The sequence below is a fragment of the Zerene cesonia genome, unplaced genomic scaffold (genome assembly GCF_012273895.1).
Source record: "Zerene cesonia ecotype Mississippi unplaced genomic scaffold, Zerene_cesonia_1.1 Zces_u007, whole genome shotgun sequence".
Classification (NCBI taxonomy): domain Eukaryota; kingdom Metazoa; phylum Arthropoda; class Insecta; order Lepidoptera; family Pieridae; genus Zerene; species Zerene cesonia.
In genome coordinates, this window is record NW_024045137.1 from 642,876 (window position 1) to 669,977 (window position 27,102).

Genomic DNA, 27,102 nt, shown 5'->3' on the forward strand with positions numbered 1-27,102 from the left:
TTCGAAATTCAAATGTAATATTTTTTTATAATTAAGTGTAACAGTATTTATGGCCAGACTAAGTATAGCCTATAGCCTGCCGCAATAAATGGGCAATCTAACACTGAAAGAATTTTTCAAATCGGACCAGTAGTTCCTGAGATTAACAAACAAACATATTAGCTTTATAATATTAGTATAGATTTAAAAACGGTTAAGTAATAAAACATCTAAATGCATCAAATTTTATACATTTTTCCCATTACTTATATAATATATTTTGACAATGCTACATAATCGACCAAACAAACAGTTTGATCACAGATAATGAGTTTGGAAATAAGGGCACAGGGCATTAGTGCTTTATCGAAGGCGACAAGTATGAGACTCAATAACCCACATACTACTTAATAAATACTAGTAAATAAAAATAATTACCCATCCACCAATACCTACGCGTGTAAAATGTTTGCGCGATTGTTTACCTAACTAACTCTGACGTATGAGCGAATGACAGCCAATATCCATTCAGTTATCGACTAAGGACCATCTAACACCATATATTTTTATCTAACCAGAAGAGCACATGTCAACGGCATTTATTTCTTGTTTGTTCTAGAAGTCGATTGGTTAGTCGTGGCGCGTCTCAACGCAAAGGTAGTTTTGAAATACACAACCGCGTATCCGTTTAGGATACCGAATAATTCGATGGTTTGCGTCTACTGCTGCGACAGTTATGACGACCCCCAAGAGTATAGAGATCACATGACCACCGAACACTCGCATTTCAATGTTAAAACAGCGTTCGCGCACGTTGGGAACAATTACACGGAATATCTGAAAGTCGACTGCACGGAACTTAAGTGTAGACTCTGCTCAGTCCAATTGGACACGCTGGAGGAGATTTCGAAGCACCTGTTGGTGGCGCACGCGAAAGATCTTAACACGGACGTCGAGGTCGGCATGCAGATGTTCAAACTGGGCCACGAGAGGTGGGTCTGCGCGTTGTGCAGCGTCAAGCTGCCGAGTCTCCGCGAACTGAGCCGGCACACGAGCAGCCACTACCACAAGTACACGTGCGAGACGTGCGGCAAGTCGTATATAAACAGGGAGAACTTGCACCGCCACAAACAGTACGGCCACAGCGACACGAAGGTCTGTATCAAGTGTAAGCAGGTGTTTCCGAATACGGAAGCGCGGCGGCAGCACGTGTTGAGCTCGGAGAAGTGCTGGCCGATGAGTTGTCCGTATTGCGGTATGCGGTTCATGACGAGAAAGGCGAAGTTCCAGCACTGCGCCGAAGTGCACGGCCAAGGTCCGAAGGAGTATAAATGCCCAGAATGTTCCATGGTGTTCAACAAATGGACACCCTACAGAGCGCACTTTGTGCTCTCGCACACGACCAACGTGTTCACGTGTTCCTTTTGCGGCTTACAATTCGATAATAAAAGATCGCTGAACGAGCACGCCGTGTCTCATACGAAAGAGAAGGCGTTCACTTGCTCGGTTTGCTCCAAGTCGTTCTCGAGAAAGAAGAATTTGATCCAGCACAGCTGGGTGCACAGCGAGTACAAGCGGTTCGAATGCAAACTCTGCAGTAAGCAGTTTAACCAGAGGGTCAGCTGGAAGACGCACATGAAAGCTTACCACCCGGAAATAGTGGATTTTTGATTGTTCGTCCAATGGCTTCTCTTATTTCCACTGAGTCCGATCCGATTTAGGAACTAAGTGTTGCCTTATAACGTTCCCAATTTTATACAATTGTTATAAATTTATTTGGAAAAAATCTCCATATGGAATAGATACAGACCTTAACGTATAAAAACATTGATAAAGGGCAAAAAGACAATTGATGATTGTACACTTTTGTTCGACGAGAAAATCTTTACAACCATAAGTATCTGAAAGGCTGGATAATCATTTGATTGTTATTGCAGAGCGCCAATATATTATGTTATTTTTAATTGAGCTAACTATTTAGAAGATGCCATAGAAACATATTAAACGTTTGATTGTGTTTAATATTAAACGTAGAGTCCAGAAAACACTTGATTAGATGTTGTCCATAATTCAACGGTGTCAAATATAATTCATAAGTACCAATATTTTATCGGATAAATGGAAATGTAAACGGGACTCAGGGTAGATTTACTATATCGTAAAATGTAGGTTTGTTATGTTGTTATAAGAAGATGCACAAATTTATGAAAAAAAATTATAGTTGTTGTTGTTGGATAGGTTAAGATTTGTACTCGTTAATAATGTGAGAAATTTGTGGTTGCAATATATTTTTTCTTATTCGAAGTGATTATTTTTCAAAAGATCTCTATATTTATATCTATAATAATAATAATTTTAATTAAATGACTTTGAGTATGATCATATACTACGTACTTGTAGTAATTAATAGGAATTTTTTTTTATATTTTTTTTTATCTGACTTATTTTCCGTTTTAATAAAAAGATATTACATATCCATAATTTATCGTAAAACATATAACTTTTCCTTCCTACCATACCGTGAATGCATAATCTTTTTCTTATTGAAATATAAGGAAAAGATGCGTAGCGCGTGCCGTTTTTAAGCGTATCCCTACATAGATATAAATCCCAAACGCAAGCCACTAAACGAACACTTAGCAAGATATAGAAGAAGAAGACACATGCCAAAGACCATCTAAATGACCATCGGCATTTCTTTTTGTTCTAGAAGTATGCAATGAGTATATGATGGCCAAGCGGAACGCGGAGATATTGGTGAAATACACGACATTGTACCCATTCAGACTGCCCGAGGAGTCCATGGTCTGTGTATATTGCTGTGAGAGCTTCCATGACGGCCCCAGCTATAGAAAGCACATGGTTGACGAACATGCCACGTTCAAAGTGCGCATGGCGTTCGCACACGTCACCGAGGGTTTCCTAAAGGCCGATATCACAGATCTGTCGTGTCGCATCTGCGAAATGCCGTTTGACACGCTCGAAAATGCCGCGAGCCATCTATTCGATACCCACCAGAAACCGCTGGACGTGACCCAGGATTTGGGCATACAACCGTTCCGATTGGAAGGCGACAAGCTGATGTGCGCATTGTGTCCCAGCAAAGCGATATGCCTCAGACAGTTGAGCAGACACACACAGTCCCACTTTTCGAAGTATACGTGCGAAGCGTGCGGGAAATCGTACTCCACTATAACAACACTGAAACACCACATCACCTACTCGCACAGCGGCGGGAATAGAATATGCAGAAAGTGCAAGATGACCTTCGACACGCTGGAAGCGAAACGCGAGCACATAAACACGTCGAAAAAGTGCTGGACCAACATGTGCAACATGTGCAGCGAGCGATTCGTCTCGTGGAAGAGCAAGCAGATGCACCTGAGCGAGGTGCACGGCGTTTCCAAAAAGACGTACGTGTGCCCGGAGTGTCCGGAAATGTTTGATGACAGGAAAAAGTACAGAACGCACTTTAGGCTCTCGCACACGGAGGACGTGTACATATGCACGTGTTGCGGGCTGAAGTTCGACACCAAGAAGAACCTGGACGAGCACCGGGTGGTTCACACGAAGGAGAAACTGTTCCCGTGTCCGGTGTGCTCAAAATCCTTCCCGAGAAAGAAGAATCTGATACAGCACCTGTGGATTCACAGCGAATTGAAGAGGTTCAGTTGTACGCTGTGCAACAAACAGTTCAATCAACGGGTGACGTGGAAGAGTCACATGAAGTCGTATCACCCGGACCTAGAGGACTATCAGGATATGCAGAACAAAAATGTGAAAATCTTGCTTAGTGTCGATAAGAGTGACGTATAGACGGTTCGGTGGTGAATCGGATTTGGAGTAGATTGGTTTTGCTCATACTCCAGCGTGTAGCTGTGAAAATTCTAAGAACATTCAAAGTAGGGCTGTCAAATATTGCAAGAGCAAGGTCCAGTATTAAATATAACGTTGTTTTATAAGAATACATGTGAAAATTAATATGGTAAATTGAATTAAGCCCCCTTGCTATGTCATAATCATGAAAACAATTATTAGAGAAATTGAACACAAATAAATCAACTTAAGCTTATGCTTAAGTTAAGCTGTTGATTTATCATCCTATTCTATATTATTTTGCAAATAATAACGATTCTCTTAAAATTGCAACATGTTAATAAAATTTGTCATAACTAGGCAATACATAAGTTCTGTATTATATATTTTAGATAATTATATTTCATTTCAGTAAAGTAAGAAGTAACCTTGTCACACAATAGTCACAGACACACACACATACACGTTATACTCATTACACTTTGTCATGTTATGTCTTTAAAAAAATCATGGGACATATCGTTCTTGGGCGCGATTTGATAAACTTCAGTTTTAAAAATGTGAAAATACATAAATACGTCATATATGGACATATTTTTTGCACTAAAAAGTGACGCCATGTTTCTAACGCTTCCTGATTAAAAACATCCATCTTCTGATTCTTGGCAAAGTGCGAGAGCAAATATCAACATGAATGTGTTATTCTCTGTCAATGTATCGGTCAGGGTTTTATGTCAAATATTGTTAAAACAGGGGAAATAAAAAAATAAAAATAATAAACGATTCCGTCTCGAATACTAGCGCTTCTATGTGAGTGGGAGAAAAAGCGAAGACGGACCGACTGGCACCGTAACGCGTTACGTAATGAAGCTGCATACCTTCACATATTAAGAAGTTATCACCCTTATTAGCAAACCTTGACAATCTTACTGATATAAGAATGGTCCATGTTACAGACCACATAAACTGATTAATAAAATTTTATTTGTTTCCGCGTTATTTGTTATTATATACGATAAAATGTACGCGTTATAATTATAACTTATATAAATTAGAAGGATATTTTCTGTGGTATACATAAAAGTTATCAGAACTTTTTTCTAGTAAGTGACACTTTAGTTTTGTTGTTTTTTTTTAAATATGATTAAAATTAATAGATGCCAATTAATTATGAGAGTATAAAAGATTGTATCACTATGATTACATTATTTTCATTATTAAGACTTTCGAATTTTAAGTTATTTTTAAGTTTAACGTTTCAAATAAATACATTTGTGTTGAACGATTTACGACTTTTATTTTCATTATTTGTTCGACAGAAAAATGCTTGGTTCATAATGATCCAGGTCGGGGTAGGATCAATTTTGCTATTAAGATCTTCAATCTTATCTCAAAGTACTAACAAACAGTTTTAAGTATATGCATTGACAGCATATAATTTAAAGCTGACGTACCGATTCCGACTCAACTCCGTTGGTAATTTATCCATTATTTTTCTATATTATGACGACCCAAAGGCGCTTTGAAACGAAGTTTCAAATAGCAGTATTTCTATTACTTTTAATCAATACTAACAAACAACTGAATAACCTTTAATACTAGTACTTCCATCATGATAGTCACCGTTCAGTTTAAGTGCACCTTCCGAATTGAAAAGCTCGGGTGTCGCATATCAGCAAATGACACGGCATTTCTGTCTGTTCTAGACAATCCGGTCCCCTTGTCCATCGTGAGGCGAAACGCCGGCATTATCGTCAAATATTGTACAGCCTACCCGTTTCGGTTGCCCGAGAACACGGTCATGTGTGTGTTCTGTTGTGAGGACTACACCGATCCCTCGGAGTTCAGGAAGCACATGAACGCGGAACACGATTCCATCAAAGTAAAAACGGTCTTCTCGCACTGCCCTTACGAGGGCTATTTGAAGGTGGATTGCACTGAGCTACGCTGCAGAAAATGCAGTGTGACCTTCCAAAAGATCGTGGATGCGGCCCACCATTTGAATGATGCGCACGACTTGAACATTAATTTCGAAGTGCATTTGGGCGTGCAACCGTTTAGGTTTGAGAAGGATAAACTCCTATGTGGATTGTGCGACAAGAATTTTCCATGTTTGCGACAACTGAGCAGGCACATGTCGTCTCACTATCAGAACTTTACGTGCGAAGAGTGCGGAAAATCCTACACGACAAAGAGTTCTTTGCAACAGCACATAAATTTTACCCATATAACCGCAGAGCGGATATGTAGACGCTGCAAACAGACTTTCGGGTCGTTAGAAGCGAAACGGGAGCACGTCGAGAAGAATTCAAATTGCTGGGTCTACCACTGCGTGATATGCACGAAACGGTTCATGAAATGGTCGCAGAAGGAGGAGCATTTAGTGAATGTGCATGGGCACGTCAAAAGGACCCATTCTTGTCCGGAATGCGGGCTGAAATTTGACACGCGCTATACGTACAGGAATCATTTTGCAACTACTCACGCGGCGCTGTGTTTCGTTTGCTCGTATTGTGGCAAAAAGTTTAGTACCAAGCGCTATTTGGAGGAGCATTCGGTGGTCCATACTGGTGTCAAATTGTTTGACTGTTCGGTGTGCTTCAAGTCGTTTCCGAGGAAAGCAAATCTGAGGCAACATATGTGGATACATAATGAAGTTAAGAGATTCGAATGTAAACCGTGCAATAAGAAGTTCAATCAAAGGGTCAGCTACAAGTCGCATATGAAAACGCATCACCCTGATGTCCGGATTTAATGAACGTATGAGAAATGTTCGTTTGATAATCCTGGATTTCAATTACGTTAATAATTCGTTGTGTAAATAAACAACCTTTAGTTAAATATTAATGCTGAATTATGAAAAATGTAAAAAGCGCAATATATTTTCGATAAACAGTTATAAACTATATGGTAGTTTTAAATTACCTAATTTATTTAATATCTCAGACATCCTAGGACATTCGTTTCACCGGATAATTCTGCGAAAAGCACTAGATAATTTCGTTCATCGACCCTAACTAAAATACGAGTAGTTGCCCATTATATTTTGAAAGTCTTAGCTTACAAAGACAACGTAGGATTACGTGCATGGATTATTATCGTATACCGATTGTAGAATACCGCATTGGTTGTTTGACTGACCAATTTCTTTTTTTGTTTTTAGGGTCCAAATTGGAAATACGCGGGCGCAATGACGCCAAGAGAATAATACTCGTTTATCAAACTCCGCAGCGTCGTAACGCGGAGCTCATACTCAAATACTCCACGGCATATCCATTTAAAATGAGATTCAGTCAAATACTTTGCGCGTACTGTCACGACGATTATGACTCGTTAGCGAATCTTAGGTATCACATGAAAGCCGACCACTTGAATTCGGATTTTAAAAACGTCTTCTATAGAACTAAGGATAATTTAGTCAAAATCGATATCACTGGTTTGAAGTGTACGCTCTGCGATCAGGATATTCAAGACATTGACACACTAATGGGGCACTTATCGCGAGAGCATAATAAGCCCGTTCGGTTTAATGCGCGTTTTGGCGTGCTTCCATATAAACAAAATGAGGGGAATCAGTGGGTCTGCGTGTACTGTCAGAAAATTAGCAAGGAGTTCATCCATTTCAACCGTCACATACTCACTCACTTTATGAATTACAGCTGCGACAAATGCGGGACAACTTTCGTGTCTGATCATGCGCTAAAGGACCACCACAGGCAGGTCAAGTGCTTGAGGTCGGCATATAAAGCTAGAAACGGCAGGATGCTCAAACCTCGTACCAACGCAGAGATCATACTCCAATGTTCCACAGCATGCCCATTTCGAACGTGGAAAAGCAATTTCAACTGTGTCTTTTGTAGGGTGCAAACGAATAACCCTAGTAGTTTGCGAGCGCATGTAGCCTCTCAGCATGAGAATTACGAGGTACAAACGGCGTTCTATAAAAAACTCGGCAAGGAATACTTGAAAATCGACATAACAGACTTACAGTGTAAGCTATGCTTTATGCCCATAGATAATTTCGAAACGTTGACGTACCATTTGAAGAACGACCATCAGCAACCGATCATAACCGATGCGCAGATAGGTCTGCTGCCATTTCGTTTGAACGACGGTTCGATATGGAAATGCACCATGTGTCCGAACGAATTCAAAGATTTTGTATCGCTCAAGAAACACACGTCGGAACACTTTCAGAACTACGTCTGTGATACGTGCGGCGAGGGGTTTATCACCGAATCAGCTATGGTGGCGCATACGAAAATACCACACGAGAACAAATACAATTGCAGCCGGTGCATAGCAACGTTTTCCACGTTACAGGAGCGGAACATCCACGTGAAAACGCAGCACACGTCCACACCCTACATGTGTGTGTACTGTAAGGACAAGCCGCGTTTCGCTAACTGGGAGTTGCGTAAGAAACACTTGATGGAAGTGCACAACTATAAGACTGGAGCGGATAAATATGAATGCTCGGCGTGCCAGAAAACGTTTAAGACGCGATCGGGGAAGTATAATCACATGGCGAGAACGCATAGGATGAAGAAGGACTCTGAATTGAACTACCCTTGCCATAGTTGCCCCAAAGCGTTTACCACTCAGCTGTTTTTAGATAAACATGTCGCGAGGAAACATTTCGATTTATGAATATGTTGTTATGTGAGGCTAAATATAATATATCAGTATTATTTTGTATTTTATGTTAATTTCGTGTTTACCTTATCAAGGTTATAAATGGATAATGCATTAAGGGGACATTGATCGAAAAGAAATGATAATTTTGTAATGCCATAACTTAAACAGAACCGAGGATGTCTGTGAAATGCACCATATTATCGGTCATTATATAACTTATAAGTCATTATATAACGTATTATATAAAATTAAACTCGATTTATTACAGTTTTGCAATAAAACATAACTTATACTGTTTTAAACTCTTTCCTATTCACTACTTGAGATTTCGTGTAGTCGAGATAATAGATTTTTCATAATATCGGATTAGGCTCGTGGCAATAAGCGATTTACATCAGTGACCTATGGATTTTTTCTTTTCTAGAGTCAAACGGAGTGAATCAAGTGAATCAGAAAGCGAAAAAAAACGCCGAGGAGGTATTGAAATATTCAACGCTTTATCCGTTCAGGCTCCGGGGGAATACCTTGTGCTGTGTATATTGTCGCGACGATTTCCTTCTGCCGAGCGATTATAGACAGCATATGGACGAAAACCATAAGACCTTTACGATATCTACTGCGTTCGCGCATTGTGCGAAAGGCAAGGAGTACTTGAAGGTTGACTGCACGAACTTGAAGTGCAGAATATGTGGCTTGCCTTGCAATGACATACCAGAAATCGCCAGGCATCTTTACGAGTTTCACGGTTGTGACATAGACTTGGACGCCGAGATTCGCTTGCAGCCGTACAGAGTGGACAATGACCAGTTTGTTTGCTTCCTCTGTGATAAAAAACTGCCGACAATGACGAAGCTCTGCAGACATACGACATCCCACTATTTAAAATACACGTGCGATGTATGCGGTAGGAGCTATTTGACAGTGGAAGCGTTAAAATATCACATACGGTGCAGTCATTCTGGTAAATTCACATGCCGCAAGTGCTGGAGCGAATTCGCTACTTCTGAAGAGAGGAAGGAGCACTTGCAAGTGTCGAAATCATGTTGGGGCTTTTGTTGTGTGGTTTGCGGGGAGAAGTTTAAGTCGTGGGAGCTTAAACAGAAGCATTACGTCCAGGTGCACGGCCGGCCCGGCTTGACGTATGCGTGCACGGACTGCGACATAATATTCAACTCTCGTAGGTTGTTTTATTCACACTTTCGTTTGAATCACACGGACGAAGGCTACATGTGTCCTTGTTGTGGATTAAAATTTGTTTCCAAGAAACAAATGGACGACCACCGCTTGGGACATACTGGGGAGAAACACTACGAGTGTGGGGTCTGCCATAAGTTGTTTACGCGGAGCAAGAGTTTGAAGCAACACTTGTGGATTCACAGCGAGACGAAGCGGTTCCCGTGTTTGCTGTGCGATAAACAGTTCGCCCAAAAAGTCAGTTTGCAAGGTCACATGCGATCCCACCACCCTGAAGTCGTTTTTGAAGATTAATTTGTATACAATTTGTGAAAATAAAGCTCGTTGATCAGTCTTGTTTGTTTTCTTTCGACTGATGACTTAAATTATCTCGTAAAAAATAGATCTTTCTAATATTCAGTCTATTAAATAGGTTAAGAATAGAGGCTACATTTGGCCAAGATAAGTGTCACCGTTCAAATAATGCGCATGAGGATAAGGTGTGATTTTTTTTTGACCTGCGGAGTTCTGACGCTGAATTGTAGTCGCTGAATCCGAATTGTATGGAATGGAATAATGATGTGGCACTTTTCTTTTTTAGGGCCGAGAAGGGAAATTGAGAGGAAAAACCCAAAGAGATTATTCGAAAGATCGGTTAGCCAGAACCCGCAAAGGCGAAACGCGGTTCTCATACTTAGACATTCAACGGCAATCCCGTTTAAAACTCGATTTAACAGAATCATTTGTGCCTATTGCCACGATGAGCTTGAAACTATGGACTTGTTAAGGACCCATATGAAAGATAGTCACGAAAACGCTGATTATAACAGCGCTTTCTACAAAGTGGTCGATGATTTGAAAATCGACGTCAGCAATTTTAAATGTAACTTGTGCTCCGGAAGTTTTGAAAATGTGGATGGCTTTATGCACCATATATCCAGTGAACACGCCAAGCCAGTTAACTTTGACGTTCCCTATGGTGTCCTGCCATATAAACAAATCGATACCGGTCTCTGGATTTGCTTTGAATGCGATAAGATATTCCGCGATTTTCCCGAAATAAATTGCCACTTGCGGTCCCATGTGAAAATCTTCACGTGCGACAAATGCGGTGCGACGTTCCTATCCGAACATGGCCTGCGACAGCACGAAAGAAATTTCAAATGCTACACGGCCACGTATAAACCTCGGTTCGGGAAAGCGCTCAAACATAGAAGCAATACGGAGATAATTTTAAAATGTTCGACCGCGTTGCCGTTTAGGATTTGGGGGCAGAACTTCAACTGCATATTCTGCAGGGTGCAGTCTGGTAATCCCAATGGATTGAGACAGCACATGGCGTCCAGGCATGCGAACTTCGAAATAAACTCGGTATTCAATAGGCGTATGAATAAAGAATTTCTCAAAGTCGATATTACGAATCTGCAATGTAAACTGTGCTTTATCAAAATAGATACTTTGGACGACCTGTTGACGCATTTGAAGAACGACCACAAACAGCCCATCAACTTCGACGCTCAGCCTGGGGTTTTACCTTTCGCTCTAAACGACGGAACCAGTTGGAAATGTGCGATATGCAAGCAGCAGTTCATGGATTTCTTTTCCCTCAAGAAACACACTTCGGAACATTATCAGAACTACGTTTGCGACACGTGCGGAGAGGGTTTCGTCACCGAGGTGGCGTTGCGGGCGCACAAGAGAATTCCGCACGAAAACAAGTACAATTGTAGCAGATGCGTTGCGACCTTCTCCACCTTGGAGGAGAGGAGTGTGCACATGAAAACACAGCACACAACGATGCCTTACATGTGTATGCATTGTAAAGACAAGCCTCGATTCGCGACGTGGGAATTGCGGAAACGGCATTTCATAGAAATTCACAATTTCAAGCCAGGCGCAGACGCATACGAGTGCACCACGTGCCATATGACGTTTAAGACACGCTCGCAGAAGTACCACCACAATGTGAAGTCCCACAGGTCGAAAAAGGACACGGACTATGGGTTCTCGTGCGGGCACTGCGCCAGGGCGTTTATGTCGAAACTATCCTTGGATAAGCATATAGCTAAGAAACATTATACGTGATTGGGAAGCGTTCTTTGTAAGCGATCTAATGCGGATTTAAAATATAAGTACATTAAATAATTAGGGCAGTGGAATTGTTTTATATAATTGGGATAGAATTCCCTGTACCATTAAGAATACTGGCCTAATCAAAGTCATTCAATTGACAACATTGCGGTGTGCTAGCATACTACACGTATAAAAGGACACGGACTATGGGTTCTCGTGCGGCCACTGCGCCAGGGCGTTTATGTCGAAACTGTCCTTGGATAAGCATATAGCTAAGAAACATTATACGTGATTGGGAAGCGTTCTTTGTAAGCGATCTAATTCGGATTTAAAATATAAGTACATTAAATAATTAGGGCAGTGGAATTGTTTTATATAATTGGGATAGAATTCCCTGTACCATTAAGAATACTGGCCTAATCAAAGTCATTCAATTGACAACATTGCGGTGTGCTAGCATACGTGTAGTATGCTAGCACACCGCCATCCTAGATGTAAAAATAGCTCTCTTATGTATATTATGCAGGTTAAGCAATTCTACATTGGACATTACTATTATTTAACTTGGTTGTGAATTTTAAAAGTGAGTGCATTAATTTAGAAACCATTAAGGCAAAGCAGTACCACGTTCGTGCAGAGGTACATCTCCTGTCTGATCTAAACGTTTTCGTTATAAGCACTAGCGCAGGAATAGTAATTTAACAACGTAATGTGAAGATGAATTTATGTAATGCGAAAGTTTGTAAGGATGTGTGTGTGTGTTTGTTGCTTTTTCACGCAATAACAACTGAACCGATTGCAATGAAATTTGATACGTAGACAGCTGGACAACTGGAATAACATATAGGCAACTTTTTATCCCGATATTCCTACGGGCTGCGGACTTACGCGGGTGAAACCGCGGGGCGCAGCTAGTTTTTCCATATACTGATTCATACCCCTTGTCTAGTCTTGTCTTGTCTTGTATTGCGGCTTCCTTACATATTTTTAGGTTCAGTTAAATATTGAAATTGAGCAAAACCATTAATAGAATTTGTAGCGTTTGTGGTTGAAGAAAAGTCCTATGGGAAAGAGGTGTTTCACCGTGGTTAAAAGTAGCCCATAATACTCTCTAGCTTCATAAGTGACACAGAAATTATACCTTAAAATCTCTCCGTTGCGACTTGCGACGTATAAGAAATAGAATTAAGAACTTGGTTTTTACAGCATCAGAAATTATCGTATACATATAATTCCATTCAATTATATAGTCTTTTATGTAATATGGACGTAGCCAGGTGGTGTGTTTGTACTCGTTTGCCCTGGAAATCCCGTATGTACTGAAAATTCTTTGCTATAAATAGAAATAAAAAAAACCCGTGATGCCGCTTCAGCAATCGAAGAGGTTACGCGTTGCTAAGTTCGGCAAATGACACGGGTTGGAATCCCGCCTCGTGATACATTTTTTTTCTATTTAAAATTACTCAGTTTATAAGGCATTTAAACGATATAAAACTAAAAATTAAACTTATGTATTCCGTTTGTCAATTGGAATAAATGGAGAGTATTAATTAAATCCATGATTTATTTCAATATCATATATTATACGAAAGATCACCACTATTTGAATTGTTATATATTCAAATAATTTACTAATTTAATGGATGGAAAAGAGAATGAAAATGAATGATAACATTAAATTTCAAGTGCGTGGAATGATCTCGAAAAAGTCTTGTAAAATCGAAAAGTGAAGTTGCGAGAACAGAGAGCTCACGAGATTCTTTTCTATTTCTAGGACAACATGGAAAAGACGAAAACGAGTTAAATGATATTGAATCGTGCTCTCAATTTAAAAGTGAGAAACCCAAATACCAACGGAGCGCAAGAGCGGAGGCCAGATTTGCGACGAAAAAGAATGCGACCGCCATATTAGAATGTTGGGTCTTGAGCCCGTTTCGTTGGAAGACTAACAGGTTTAAATGCGCCTATTGCGAAAACAGCTTCACCGGCTGCATAGAGCTCAGGGAACACGTGGGCGTCTGTTCCACTTTGCACACCGTTCAGGATATATACAGTAAATTCAAAGAGATGTCGCTAATAAACGTGGATGTAACGGACGCTGTATGCAGGATATGCCTGTGCCCCTTCTCCGGCGTGCCCCACATGCGGCGCCATGTTTTAGAGCACAAATTCGAATTCGATGAAACGTACCCGGACGGTGTCTTACCATTCAGTCTCAACAAGGATTTCTGGTCGTGCGTGCTTTGTGAAGAGAAATTCAACAACTTTCTCAAGTTGTACGAACATATGAATACACATTACCAGCATTATATTTGCGCGACGTGCGGTAAAGGTTACATGACTGCGCCGCGCTTGAGGAAGCACTCCGAGGTTCACATCAAGGGCTGTTTTCCGTGCGATAAATGTGGACGCAGCTTTACGATGCGAGCCGCTAGGGATTATCACAAGGCGAATGCACACGCGAAGGGGCCGAGGTATGAATGCCCCCACTGCGATATGCGGTTTTCCGGATACTATGAAAGAATGAATCATATGAACGAAGCCCATAAGGTTAAAGAGGTGTCCTACGATTGTTCGTACTGTGAAAAAACGTTTAAGACTAGTGGGAGACGCGCGCTGCACGTCCGTTCGGTGCATTTTCCACAAAAGCGCAGCTTCAGTTGCACGTTTTGCGAGTGGCATTTTAAAACTGCGTACGAATTGAAACGGCACATGGTAAAACATACAGGGGAGAGGAAGTTTTCTTGTAACGTCTGTGGAAAATGCTTTCTACGGAGCAAAGCGCTTAGATCGCATCTGAAAGTGCACGATGAGTTCGGATGCAACTTGTAGGTAAATGACTCTGATTATAAATGTGATACATGATTTTTTTTGATAAATATTTGATAAGGAATATGTGTTTTATAATTAAAACACTTACCGAAATGTTACTAAGTAACGGAGTGTCATTTTGTTTTTAGGTTCCGCTATAGCGGACACAGAGGGTAAGGTAGGAAGGCCTAAGCGGTTGAAGGAACAAGTAGGCCCGCGTCAAATGCGACGCCGGAGACGCGCTAACAACGAGCTGGCCGAGGAGTCTGAGAAGCGCATCGCCAAAACTATGATGAGGAGGAACGCTATCGCTATTCTGGAGAATTCTACCGCGTGGGCTTTCAGATGGTTTCGGAGCGCGTTCTATTGTTCCTACTGTGACGCCAGATTTTTGGAACCAGAGCTACTGAGGGACCATATACGTTTGCATCATCTACAGCAAGCGCCCACTAAACGGATATTCTCGAAACTAACTGAAAATAATATGGTCAAAGTCGAGATATCGGACTTGTGTTGTAGGCTATGCGGTATACGATTAGATAGTATAGAGGTTCTTAAAGAACATATTGTTTCAATGCATGGAAAGGAATTGTATTTAGAGTACAGCGATGGCGTACTCCCCTTCAAACTAAGCCCCAATAACTTTAAATGTCCCAAATGTACAATGTACTTTGTTTCGTTCGCGAAAATGAACGAACATATGAACAGTCACTATAAAAATTACGTTTGCGATACATGCGGGAAGGCATTTATATCTAAGTCTAGATTTAGGACTCACGTGCAATCGCATGAGGTTGGCGCGTTCCCATGTGGCATTTGCGATGAGATACTAGCAACCAGAGCGTCTCGAATCTGCCACAGATCGAAGGTGCATCAGAAGGGCATCAGGTACACTTGTCCGAGGTGTCCGGAGGTGTTTTCGAAATATTATGCGAGAGTGAAGCACCTGGTTGACACGCACGGTCAGCAAAAAATGGACTATGAGTGCGTTTACTGTGGGAAATGTTTTGGGACAAGCTGTAAGCGATTAGCTCATGTCCGTGTGGCTCACAAAGATGGAAAAATCGGTTATAATTCTGTAACCTTTAGTAGTGACCGGCCGAGACAGTCTGTTGATTCTGAACAAGCCAATAATCCATAAAACTAAATATTGCATACGAAATAAAGTCATATTACTTCGTTCATTGATTTTCATTACATAATTTTTTTATTTAACATTTTTGTAAACGTCCCAAAGGGAAATATCTATCAATCGGCAATCGTTAAAATTTGATACAACGTTTTTATTTTTAGGAAGCGATGCGTTGGCCGGTACTACAAGTAACGTCACTGTTAAATGGAAAAAGAAGACGAGGGTAGTAGAAGAAAAAGCAAATGCGGCTGCCATATTACAATTCTCTAATGCAGTGGCGTTTAGGTATTTACGTGGAAAGCTAATGTGCGCTTATTGCCCTGTTATTTGTGTCAATATGATAGAATTGCGGGTGCACGCTCAAACACACGATAAACTGGATTTGATCACGAAACCGGAAATAAGAAACTCGTTTCCATTACGTATAGATATCTCGGACTTAACTTGCTCAATATGCAATCACGCAGTTGAAAAACTGTCCAATTTAAAATCACATTTAGCTAACCAACATGATAAGGACATACCTTCTGAGAATGGAGTTGTACCTTTCGTGTTAACGGGTACAGAGTTGCGTTGCGTTCACTGTGGGCTGCTATTCCAATGCTTTATGACACTCTCCATACATATGAATATGCATTATCAGACTTACGTGTGTCACGCCTGCGGGAAAGGGTATTCGGGTAAACACAAGCTACGCGCTCACATGAAATGCCACGAGTCCGGCCAATTTGCGTGTCCGACGTGTAACGCGGTGTTTTCTAATCGAGTTCTCAAAAACAGACACGTCGCGGTTGCGCACGGGCCAAAGAAACGGTACCGTTGTCCGCTTTGCAATGAACCTTTCGAGTCCTATCACTCTAGGTTACAGCACCTCGATAAAATACACGATCAGAAATCTGAGTACCGCTGCCACTTGTGTTCAGCCGCATTCGTCAGTGCCACGGGTCGGTATTCTCATGTCCGGGTCGTGCATAAGAAAAAGAAGGGATTCATGAAATAACGTAGGATATTGCCATGTATTTAAAGCTCTGTACACCTAAAACACGTGTTGATATTCCGGCGCACATTTGACGGTACTTTTTTTCTTTTTTAGGACCGGTCGATATATCAACAAAGAAAATTATGTGGAAACAGAGGCGCAAGTTTAATGACCAAAGAGACAACGCGGCTATTGTTATAGAGTGTTCTAACGCTTGTCCGTTTAGGTGGAGGCGGGGTTGTTACACGTGCGCGTACTGCCCCAGTACCTTTGCCGATTTCGAGACGATTCAAGAGCATACCTCTCAGCATCCAAATAGAATCGACGCACTGAAATTCGCTCGTACTTTTGACTATATCAAAGTTGAGATAACGAATCTCAAATGCACCATATGTAATGAGAAAACGACAGACTTAGAAGCGTTAAAAGATCATCTGATAGCTGATCACGAGAAACCGATTATAAAAGATCTAGGGTTAGGCGTCACTCCATTCCTATTGAGAAATAAGGAGTTGATATGCGCACATTGCGGTGAAAGATTCCTGCAATTTACCAAACTTAATACGCACATGAATCAGCATTATCCAAATAACATTTGTTGCCATTGCGGCAAGGCGTTTTCAGCGGCCCACAGACTTAAAGCGCATCAAATTATCCACGAAACTGATAATAATAAGTGCACGAGATGCGACAAGGTTTTCGAGACTAGACTTCAGAAAAATAGGCATATCTATCTAACGCATACTTCCGAATTTCGCTACCGCTGCCCATATTGTAACGAGGCATTCAAAACCTACTCGGAAAGGTTAAAACATTTGAGGAATTCTCACGGGAAGAAAGTCGAATATCCATGTAACTTTTGCACGTCCGTGTTTTCCATGTACAATCAGCGCACGAGGCATATTAAACAAGTGCACATAAAGCATAGGCCGTTTTTATGTGAACAGTGTCCGTATAAATTCGGTACCGCGGCTCAGCTGAGAAATCATATGGTTAAGCACGAGGGCGAGAGGAAATTTCAATGCGAAGTGTGTAAAAAGATGTACGCAAGAATGAAGACTTTAAAGGAACACTTGAGAATTCACAACAACGACAAACGCTTCGTCTGCGAATATTGTAATAGTGGATTTGTACAAAAGTGCAGTCTCAAAAATCATCTGCGTACACATCACCCCAACGCTGAAAACTCTCTCTAATGATAGCTCTATTTTTAATATTGTTTGCGCCGCGTGAACTTTGTGTTGTAGTGCTTTAGGGGCTTTAACAAAGGTTGCCAATGAGAAGAACCTATATATATTTTTCTATTTTTAGGACAAATGGCCGAGGTTAAAGTAAAAGAGGAGGAAAATGTACCCGAATATACGGCGGTAGCATCTAATGACGAGGTCATTGAGCGAAGGTTACAGGGTAACGCGCGTCGGGCTATATTCAGAAAGAACATACGAATGATCATGACCTCGTGCACCGCGTACCCGTTCAAGTACAGAAAGGGGACATACATGTGCTTCTTCTGTAAAAGCACGTTCTTGGTGCCGGAGAAAATGAGGGAGCACACGCAGAAATTACACGGCGACGTGATTTTGAAGCCGAAAAAGTACGATCCGCTCAAAATGGATTTCGCGGTCACCGTCTGTAAATTTTGCGGCAAACACATTAGGGACTATAGTGAATTGAAAACGCATATACGGGAGCACGGCAAGACTATAGACTGTTCGTACGGTGAAAGCATCTTGCCCTACAAACTGTGCAAAGACGAGTACTGTTGTCAGATTTGCGGCAAACGGTACGAGATGTTCCTCAGCCTCCACAAGCACATGAACGACCATTATGAGCATTTCATCTGCGAGACTTGCGGGAAAGGGTTCGCTACAACCCAACGAATGCTCAACCACTCCAAGACGCACGAGCGCGGTGATTTCCCGTGCAAGCATTGCGGTGACATGTTGTCTTCATACGCTGCGTTGTACGCGCACGTGTCAAGAGTACATAAGTCGAACAAGCGATACAAGTGTCCCATATGCGATGAAAAGTTCGCCTCGTACAAGTACCGGATGAGACATCTGAACACAGTCCACGGGGAGAAGACGGCTCTCTTCCCATGTCCGTCGTGTCCCAAAGTTTTCGATCTGTGCAGCCGTCGCACAGCCCATATTAAGTCCCAGCATTTGCAGGAGCGCAATCACGCGTGCGGTTCGTGCGGCATGAAGTTTTTCACGAACTACGAGCTGCAGGAGCACAGTATAAAACACATAGGCGCTAGGATATATCAGTGTGACGTTTGTAAGAAATCGTACGCGCGGTTGAAGACTTTGCGAGAGCATATGCGGATTCATAATAACGACAGGCGATTCGTGTGCCCCGTGTGTGGACAGTCATTCATTCAGAAATGCAGCTTAAAACAACACGTTAGGGTTCATCATCCTATGCAGGCCAAGGATGCGTTTTAAGATTATAATGTATTATGTATCGATTGTATCGAATGAATGATGTGTATTTTTAGCAATAAATATGACAGATTGAACGGATTATTTTTACTATTTCCCTGTATTTGACAAATTAATAAAAAATTATGTCAATAGATTACATGAAGAAGTTGAATAATATTATCAAATATCTTCTGCTGTTATTTAGCCACACATGCGTCTGTTTTTCTAAAAGGATGAAAAGTATACGTTAATAATAATTATGAAATTAATAATGTGGTTAAGAATTAAGTTTTAAAACATTAACTTACATCCGAACCGATGATGACATGAAGTATCAGAGGTGAAAGAAAACTTAGAAGCATTTGCATGTCTGAAGTTTCAAGTACAAACGCGTTTTTTATTATTTTAGGTGACGATAGCGAGAACATCGTCGTCGATGAGAACACTGAAACGCGTAAAGAGAACGCTAGGAAAATGAAAGACGTTGACGCCATTAAAGCGAGGAAAAAGAACGCCTCGTTGCTTCTGGAACATTCGAGAATATGCCCATTTAGATGGATGAAGAATCTGTACATTTGCTTCTATTGTGATCGACAATTCGCCGACCCGGCAATTTTGAGAGACCACAATTATATAGAACATGATACAGTCGCTCTCACCACGATAAAATATGCCATGACGAAGTTAAAGAGGCACGAATTAGTTAAAGTTGACATAACAGATATAAGGTGCAAATTGTGCAATGATATTATAAGTGATTTGAATAATTTACGATGTCATTTGGTCAAAGTGCATAATAAAAACGTAGATGCGAATATAACAGACGATGTATTGCCCTTTAAAGTGACGAAAGACATTTTCAATTGTGCCGTATGCGAGGAGAAATTCGATGAATACAAAACGCTGAATCATCATATGAATGTACACTATCAGAATTTTATTTGCGAGCAATGCGGCACTGGTTTTATCACGCCGGAGCGGCTGCGCACGCACGCGTTTTCACACGAGAGCGGCTCGTTTCCTTGCGGGAGTTGTGACAAAGTTTACAGATCGATGAATGCGAAAAACGAGCATTTCGCCAACGTCCATAAACAAGTTAGACGCCACCGGTGCCCACATTGCCCGGAGACCTTTAGGAACTATTTTCAAAGGAATAAACATATATCGTCTGTTCACGGTTTGAAGTTAAAGGAGTTTAAGTGCACGCTCTGTACAAAAGTGTTTACGTCTAGTGGGAAGCTGGGTGTGCACGTTAGGACGGTGCATCTGAAATTGAAGAGGCATGCCTGTGATCTGTGTGAATGGAAGTTCTATTCGAAGTCCGAATTAAAAGAGCATATGGTCCGCCACGGCGGGGAGCGAAAGTTCCATTGTAATGTTTGCAAAAAGGCTTACGCTAGGAAGTATACACTGAGGGAACACATGAGGATACACGAAAATGATAGACGTTTTATATGTAGCTACTGCGGTGGGTCGTTCGTTCAGAAATGTAGTCTAAAACATCACGTTAAAGTAAATCATCCGACGGTTAAAATAGACGAGTTTCGTAACGTTATAGCCTAAACTGTTACCCCTATTTCACGTTGTTTATAGTTTCAATCAGTGGCTATTGTGATAAACTATAAAATGAAGGTGTTCAATGCATATCAATATGAAAACACGATACTCCACACAGAAATCTAAGCTTAATTGTTATTAACGCTGCATTTTTTACTAAGCAAAGAAGCACAGAGCACCCAACAATACACTGCATGAAAATAAAGGGAAAGTACAAAGAGTTTGTTTCTGTTTTCTAGGCATGGAATCGGTGGAATTGATCGTGAAAAGACAGGAGCCAGCAAAACGAGTTACGCCACTGTTTCAAGTTGCGTACGATTGGACATTGTGTAAACCGCTGGGGACTGTGAGGGACTTCAGTAAAATTCAACTTAAAAACCCCCCCGTGAATGTTCCGTCACTTAACGAATATTCTGTATCGCGTAGTCCGTCCCCTGTGTCCGTGGGAAGAACGAGCCCAGAAGTATCCGTGGATATTAAAGACATCGTCGCTATAGAAACGCCGCAAGTTTTTAAGAAGCAATCAGATTATAGACAGAACGCCCTGACTGTGTTTGAGTTTTCCACAGCGTACCCCTTCATATATGGGAATAATAAGTTTAAATGTTTCATCTGTTCCCATCCTTTTCTCGAAACGTCGGTACTGCGGCAGCATATGAACGAAAATCACACTTTCGCTCCGTTGAAACGGTTGCTCAACAATAGAAGGGAGAATGTCTTAAAGGTGGATGTCAGCGAGTTGGCGTGTAAACTGTGCTCTGTCAAACCTAAAGATTTATTGGAACTTAAAGCTCATTTGAAGGAAGATCACCACAAGCCCATAGATCCAGAACTACAAGACAACATGATACCGTTCAAATTGGATTTCAATGAAACGTACAAGTGTGTGATATGCGATCAGAGTTTTATCAAAGTGCGTCTGCTTGTCATACACATGAGCGTACACTTTAACAACTACAGCTGCGAAATATGCGGCTCGGGTTTTATGACACTGCGCTTGTTGAAAAAGCACTTGGAAGTCCACGAAACGGGTAACTTTCCCTGCGATAGATGCACTAAAGCGTTCAGTACGGCGTACAAAAGGTCGCTTCATATACGTGGTGTGCATTTGAAACAGTACCCCAGGCGATGCCCCATGTGCCCGGAGCGGTTCAACTCGAATTACAGGCGAACGATTCATCTACAGGATGTTCACAATCAGTCGACGCGAGTTCACAAATGCGAGACGTGCGGCAGAGCGTTCAATTTGAAATATCATTTAATTTGTCACACGCGATCGGTTCATTTGCAAGAGAGGAATCATCAGTGTAAAATCTGTTCGCAGAGGTTTTGTAATAAGGAAACGCTGAAGAGGCATATGATCATACATACGGGGGAGAAAAATCACAAATGCGACTTTTGCGGGTTGGCGTTTTTGCGCAGGAAAAATTTGAAGGACCACCTGCGATTGCACGATGTTGTCTAACATTTTAAAATGTTCTTGGTCATAATTAAGCAGTTTTGAGGGTAGTTTACCCTTCGTAATTACCAGTTAGGTTTGGAACGTTTTGGAATGTCTCAAATTAAGATGCTTAAGTACATATCGTACAATTACAATGCAAATGTTGGAATGAGACTTGGTAAATAATTGTAATAATACTCTTTGTCACATTATGATCTTGATAAAAGGTTACATTTTTTATAAATCTGTCCTAACTGATTGGAACCTACGATATAAATTGTTCATTTCATAATTCGAATATTTATTAATTTGATGCATCTATAATGTGTAAACATTGTGAAATATTTATGCATCATACCTAAAATTTGTACAGAAAATTATGATATTTCTTTAATATTGTGAATCAATTGTTTAAGTATGATATACGCTTTTGTTAGAATATTGTTTGGGCGAGATATCACTCACACAACATACTCAACTCAGGGTGATTTTAATATGGGTCACGAAGAGCAAAGATTTTCTGTGCCATCTCTGACATCACACGAATTTCAGTGGCGTAGCTAGGGGGACAAGGGCCCTGGTGCATAGGGAAAGAATCGGGCTCTCCCCCCCTCTTTCCGCCTTCCTACCCTCTTTCAAAGCTGAGGTTAGAGGGCCCCCTGAGCTCCGGGGCCCTGGTGCACTGCACCACCTGGCCCTATAATAGCTACGCCACTGAGTCAAATTTTAGTTGTTTTTGAAGCGGCCCTCTCATAGGTTGACACACTTTAAGGAATCCCACCAAGTGGCGTCACTTTAAATTTGATGTATGTATTGATAAAAAAAATAAAAGGAAAAGTGAAGTATTAAATTGTTATCGCATTAGAAAATTTCAAATCTCGCACGTTATGACATGTTTTATATATTAACATATGACGTCACAAAGCAATTGATCAATAAATTATATAATCTTCTCTGTCTCAAATGTATAAGTATTTTTCATTTATTTTTTTTTATATTTTAATCGGTTTTTTAGACTAGTTTAAATAAATTGCCCATTGCCTTGCCTTATCGCTGCATCAACGAGCAAATTTTATTCCATTTCAGAAACCGGTTCTGTGTAAAACGCGTGATTAAGTATTCAAGTATTACTAACTATTTATTTTGTTTTATTATTATTTTTAAGAGCTGTGCTGTGCATAATATGTTGATTGGTGATTATCAATTGTACTATGTGATTGAATTAGACATTGTACTCTCGAATTAAGACCTAGTATTTGTACATTAAGCAATGAAACTCATAAATCGTGATTACATTAAAATACCTCAGACATTATGGAGGGAAATCTCATTTAAGTTAACTGTCCACTAGTAGTTTTAAGCGATTTTTGAATAAACAATATGCTGAATAATAATTATTTTTTTTCTTTGCAAAAACCTTTAGTCTCTTGTTTTTTTCTAGGATTGGAAGAAATGTTAACGCGTTCAAGACATACTGAGGGAAATGATTTACGGATTACAAGTCACCAAAATAATAGTGAAAACAAGAGTTTTGTTAGTAGAATAGATAGTGATATTAAAACAGAGCAAACGAAAGGTCTAGAGGAGAAAGGAGATAAGAGCGAGTTATGGAAGGAGAATGTACTAAACCTCTTTGAGTTTTCTAACCTGTATCCGTTTATACATATCAGAAGCAAATATGGATGCTTTATTTGTACAAAACTATTTCTAGATACCACCGCGCTCAGAGAGCATTACAGTGAACACACAGTGAACGAAATAGGCCTCGCGTTAAATCGAATTAAAGAAAAAATTGTCAAGGTCGATGTGTCCAACATGCAGTGTAAAATATGTGGAAGTACCCTCGATAACCTAAGGTTGCTCAAGCTCCACTTGCAAGGTCACGGAAAACGTATCGATCCAAATATACAAGATGTCATACCATTCAAATTGGATGGCGTTGATTTTGAATGTCAAACGTGCGGAGAGAAGTTCTTTAAACTGCGCCTCTTAATCATACACATGAATAGGCATTACAATAACTACAGTTGTGAGACGTGCGGCTCCGGATTTATATCACTCAATCTGTTGAAACGTCACTTGGAAGTGCATCAGGTTGGCTCATATCCCTGCAGTGTATGCGAGAAGGTGTTTACTAGTGCAGCGAAGAGGAGCATCCATTTGCGTGGAGTTCATTTGAAGCAGTACCCTCGCACGTGTCCAATGTGCCCAGAACGGTTCATTTCGAATTATAAGAAGATTGTCCATCTACGATTCGTTCATCATCAGAGCGTCGTTCTGCATAGATGCGATACTTGCGGCCGGGAGTACAACCTGAAATCGCAGTTAGAAAGGCATGTGCGTTCGGTGCATATGCAGGAACGGAAATTCGAATGTGAGGTGTGCCGTAAGAGGTTTTTCACTCAGTACAGATTGACGAGGCACGGCCTCACTCATACTGGGGAGAGGCATTTCAAATGTCCGGTGTGCGGGAAGCTGTATGCGAGGAAGGATAATATGGAAACGCATGCTAAATCTTGCAAGAAATGATTTAGATCGATGGATTATTGTAAATTTGTACGTGTAAAAGATAAAATAAACATTCTTCATTCATATTTAGATTAACACTTTATAAATTGAGCACTTTGTTCTTATACTTGATCACCTATATATGCACATCGTTCTTTTTATTGAAAAGGTTTGTTTGATAGTTGTATTGCACGGGTTTTTGTAGGAATGTAATCTGAAAGATAGTTCTGACTCATGTTTTCTTTTCAGCGTCACAGGATTTCGAGCGACCCACGGCCCGCTCGAGTGTTTGGCAAATGACTATATATGAAAGATTAAACGCAGCTACGTTTCTAGAACACACTACCGTCAAGCCTTTCTACTATCAGCAGGCGAATTTCAAATGCTTTTATTGTACCGAAATCTTTCCGGAGATTACTGCTGTGTTGCAACACACGGACACGCACGCTCTGCCAGATAGACCGAGTCTGCTAAAACAGTACCTTCGTAAAGGAAAGCGAGTTATTAAAGTTGATGTTTCTAATCTAAAATGCAGGATTTGTGACCAAAAGTATGCGGAGCTCGATGACATACGTAAACATTTGATTGCCAGCCACAAAAAGGAGTTTAATTCCGCCGGGAACGGGCTGATGCCGTACGATTTAAGAGTCAATAATGGTCTACTATCTTGTCATAAATGTAGCAAAACTTTCAATTCTTTCTTCCTTCTAAATAGGCATATGAACGTTCATTTCAGTGTGGTTTGTGAAACCTGCGGTCTCGGGTTTATATCCCATCAACGTCTCATAAACCATCGAATAGTTCACCAGAACGGGGTGCACGAATGTAGCAATTGTCAGCAAGTATTCCCCACGAAACTGAAGCTGCGTTATCACCTGTTTAAAAAGCACGAAGTCACGAATGCCAAGCGAATCAAGCCGCTGAAATGTCCTCATTGCTTAGAGCGCTTTGCCGAGCATTATCGCAAAATGACGCATCTAAAAGAAGTGCATGGTATTACATTCACCTTCGACTGTCAAGCTTGTAAGGCCATCTTTCCGACGCGACGGGCCTTAACTGAGCACACGACAAAGCATCACACACAAAAGATTCAATGCAAGATTTGCGGAAAGTGCTTCGGGACGAAGTCCCTGTTGAAAATGCACTTGCGAGGTCACACCGGCGAACGGAATTTCTTTTGTGACGTGTGCCAGAAGGCGTATATGCATGAGAGGACGCTCCGACAACATATGCGTGTACATGGGCCGATCTGGAAGTTCACGTGCAGCGAATGCGGGCATGGCTTTCACAATAGAAACGATTTTAACAAGCACATGAAGCAGTGGCACCCTCAGTGGCAGTTCAAAGCGATCGTGAAGAATTTCAGCTCTGCTGTGTTGAACCAATAGAATTATAATATCTCACAAAAGTATAGTACAAAGATTTAAGATGACTGAACAAGTTTATAAATAGATGCGTAGTTGTGTTTTGGCTTATTGGCATGGCTTGTAGAATGTTATAAACAGATGGTATTTAAAAGGAATCTTATCTTCTCAGGAATGGAAGGAAAGGGACGTCGAGCTGTTCTGTCCAGTGTTTGGGAGATGACGCTGTCTGAGCGACAGAATGCAGCGTTGTTATTGGAAAGCACAACCGCGAAACCTTTTATCTTTTGTAGGTATTACTTCAAATGTTTCTTTTGCGAACAGAAATACTCTGAAGTGCACGCGTTGTTGAATCATAGCAGCGACCACGAAATGCCGGACAGAGATGTAATTTTAAAGGAGTTTCTCACAAAAGGCAAGAAGTCTGTCAAAGTAGATATATCTGAGCTCAAATGCAAGATATGCAGTGCAACCTTTTCGAAAATTGACGAGATTCGAGCCCATTTAACTTTAGAACATAGCAAAATCTTCACTCCTTCAGGTAATGGGCTCATTGTTTACAATTTGAGCTTGAAAGACAGACAATTCTCTTGCCACGTTTGCCATAAATCTTTCCAAACGTTCATACTTCTGAATCGACACATGAATGTTCACTTCAGCAATGCGGTCTGCGAGACATGCGGCGCCGGTTTCATGACCTACCAGCGCTTGATACAGCATCGAGAAACGCACTCCCCCGGCGGCTATCCTTGCCCGAAATGTAGCAAAACGTACACCACAAATTCCAACCTCAAATACCACATTGAAAAAGCGCACGAGGGTTCGGCGAAATCGAAAATACTCCGGTGTCCACATTGCCGCGAGCGTTTCTCTGAACATTTCCGGAAACTGAAACATCTGAAAGAAGCGCACGGTATAACTTTCACCTTCGAATGCGAGGTGTGCAAGTCGAAATTTCCCAGTCGCAGAGCGTTAACCACGCACACGAATAAACAGCACACAGACAAGACTCAGTGCCATATATGTACGAAGAGCTTCAGTTGTGTTACCACATTGAAGAGGCATATGGATTCCCACACGGGTGATAGGAATTTCGTGTGCGGTATATGTCAAAAAGCCTATAGACAAGAGAAAAGTTTGAGACGCCACATGACGGTGCATGTTCAAGATTTTAATTGTAATTAATGTCCATTAAAGTTTGGATC

At 41.0% G+C, this 27,102-nt stretch overlaps 4 protein-coding genes across 15 annotated transcripts in view; all 4 read left to right on the forward strand.

The window, feature by feature from the left end:
- LOC119839066 (gastrula zinc finger protein XlCGF26.1-like) overlaps positions 1–23,409 on the forward strand; it is a 33,184-nt gene extending 9,775 nt beyond the window's left edge. Inside the window, exons 5-6 of one of the 12 annotated variants that reach the window (XM_038365248.1) lie at positions 13,454–14,511; positions 14,640–14,774. In XM_038365248.1, coding sequence (XP_038221176.1) covers positions 13,454–14,511 — 1,058 coding nt within the window. In that variant the 3' untranslated portion in view covers positions 14,640–14,774. The other 11 variants (XM_038365241.1, XM_038365243.1, XM_038365244.1 and 8 more) reach the window with 11 other exon arrangements.
- Positions 23,395–24,586, forward strand: LOC119839068 (zinc finger protein 836-like). Its single transcript, XM_038365253.1, has one exon. It carries the CDS (start codon positions 23,406–23,408, stop codon positions 24,552–24,554), a length of 1,149 nt encoding a protein of 382 aa, XP_038221181.1. The 5' UTR covers positions 23,395–23,405; the 3' UTR covers positions 24,555–24,586.
- On the forward strand, positions 24,567–25,946 carry LOC119839069 (zinc finger protein 431-like). Its single transcript, XM_038365254.1, has 2 exons — positions 24,567–24,702; positions 24,783–25,946. The coding sequence occupies exon 2, from the start codon at positions 24,830–24,832 to the stop codon at positions 25,919–25,921; it is 1,092 nt and encodes a 363-aa protein (XP_038221182.1). The 5' UTR covers positions 24,567–24,702; positions 24,783–24,829; the 3' UTR covers positions 25,922–25,946.
- Positions 25,947–26,013: 67 nt separating this feature from the next.
- LOC119839070 (zinc finger protein 879-like) lies at positions 26,014–27,092 on the forward strand. The gene has a single exon (XM_038365255.1). It carries the CDS (start codon positions 26,039–26,041, stop codon positions 27,080–27,082), a length of 1,044 nt encoding a protein of 347 aa, XP_038221183.1. The 5' UTR covers positions 26,014–26,038; the 3' UTR covers positions 27,083–27,092.
- Positions 27,093–27,102: the final 10 nt, after the last annotated feature.

Excerpts from the sequence above, each read along its gene's own strand:
- LOC119839069 (XM_038365254.1), top strand. The coding sequence starts at position 24,830 with ATGACTATATATGAAAGATTAAACGCAGCTACGTTTCTAGAACACACT.
- LOC119839068 (XM_038365253.1), top strand. The coding sequence starts at position 23,406 with ATGCTGAATAATAATTATTTTTTTTCTTTGCAAAAACCTTTAGTCTCT.
- LOC119839070 (XM_038365255.1), top strand. The coding sequence starts at position 26,039 with ATGGTATTTAAAAGGAATCTTATCTTCTCAGGAATGGAAGGAAAGGGA.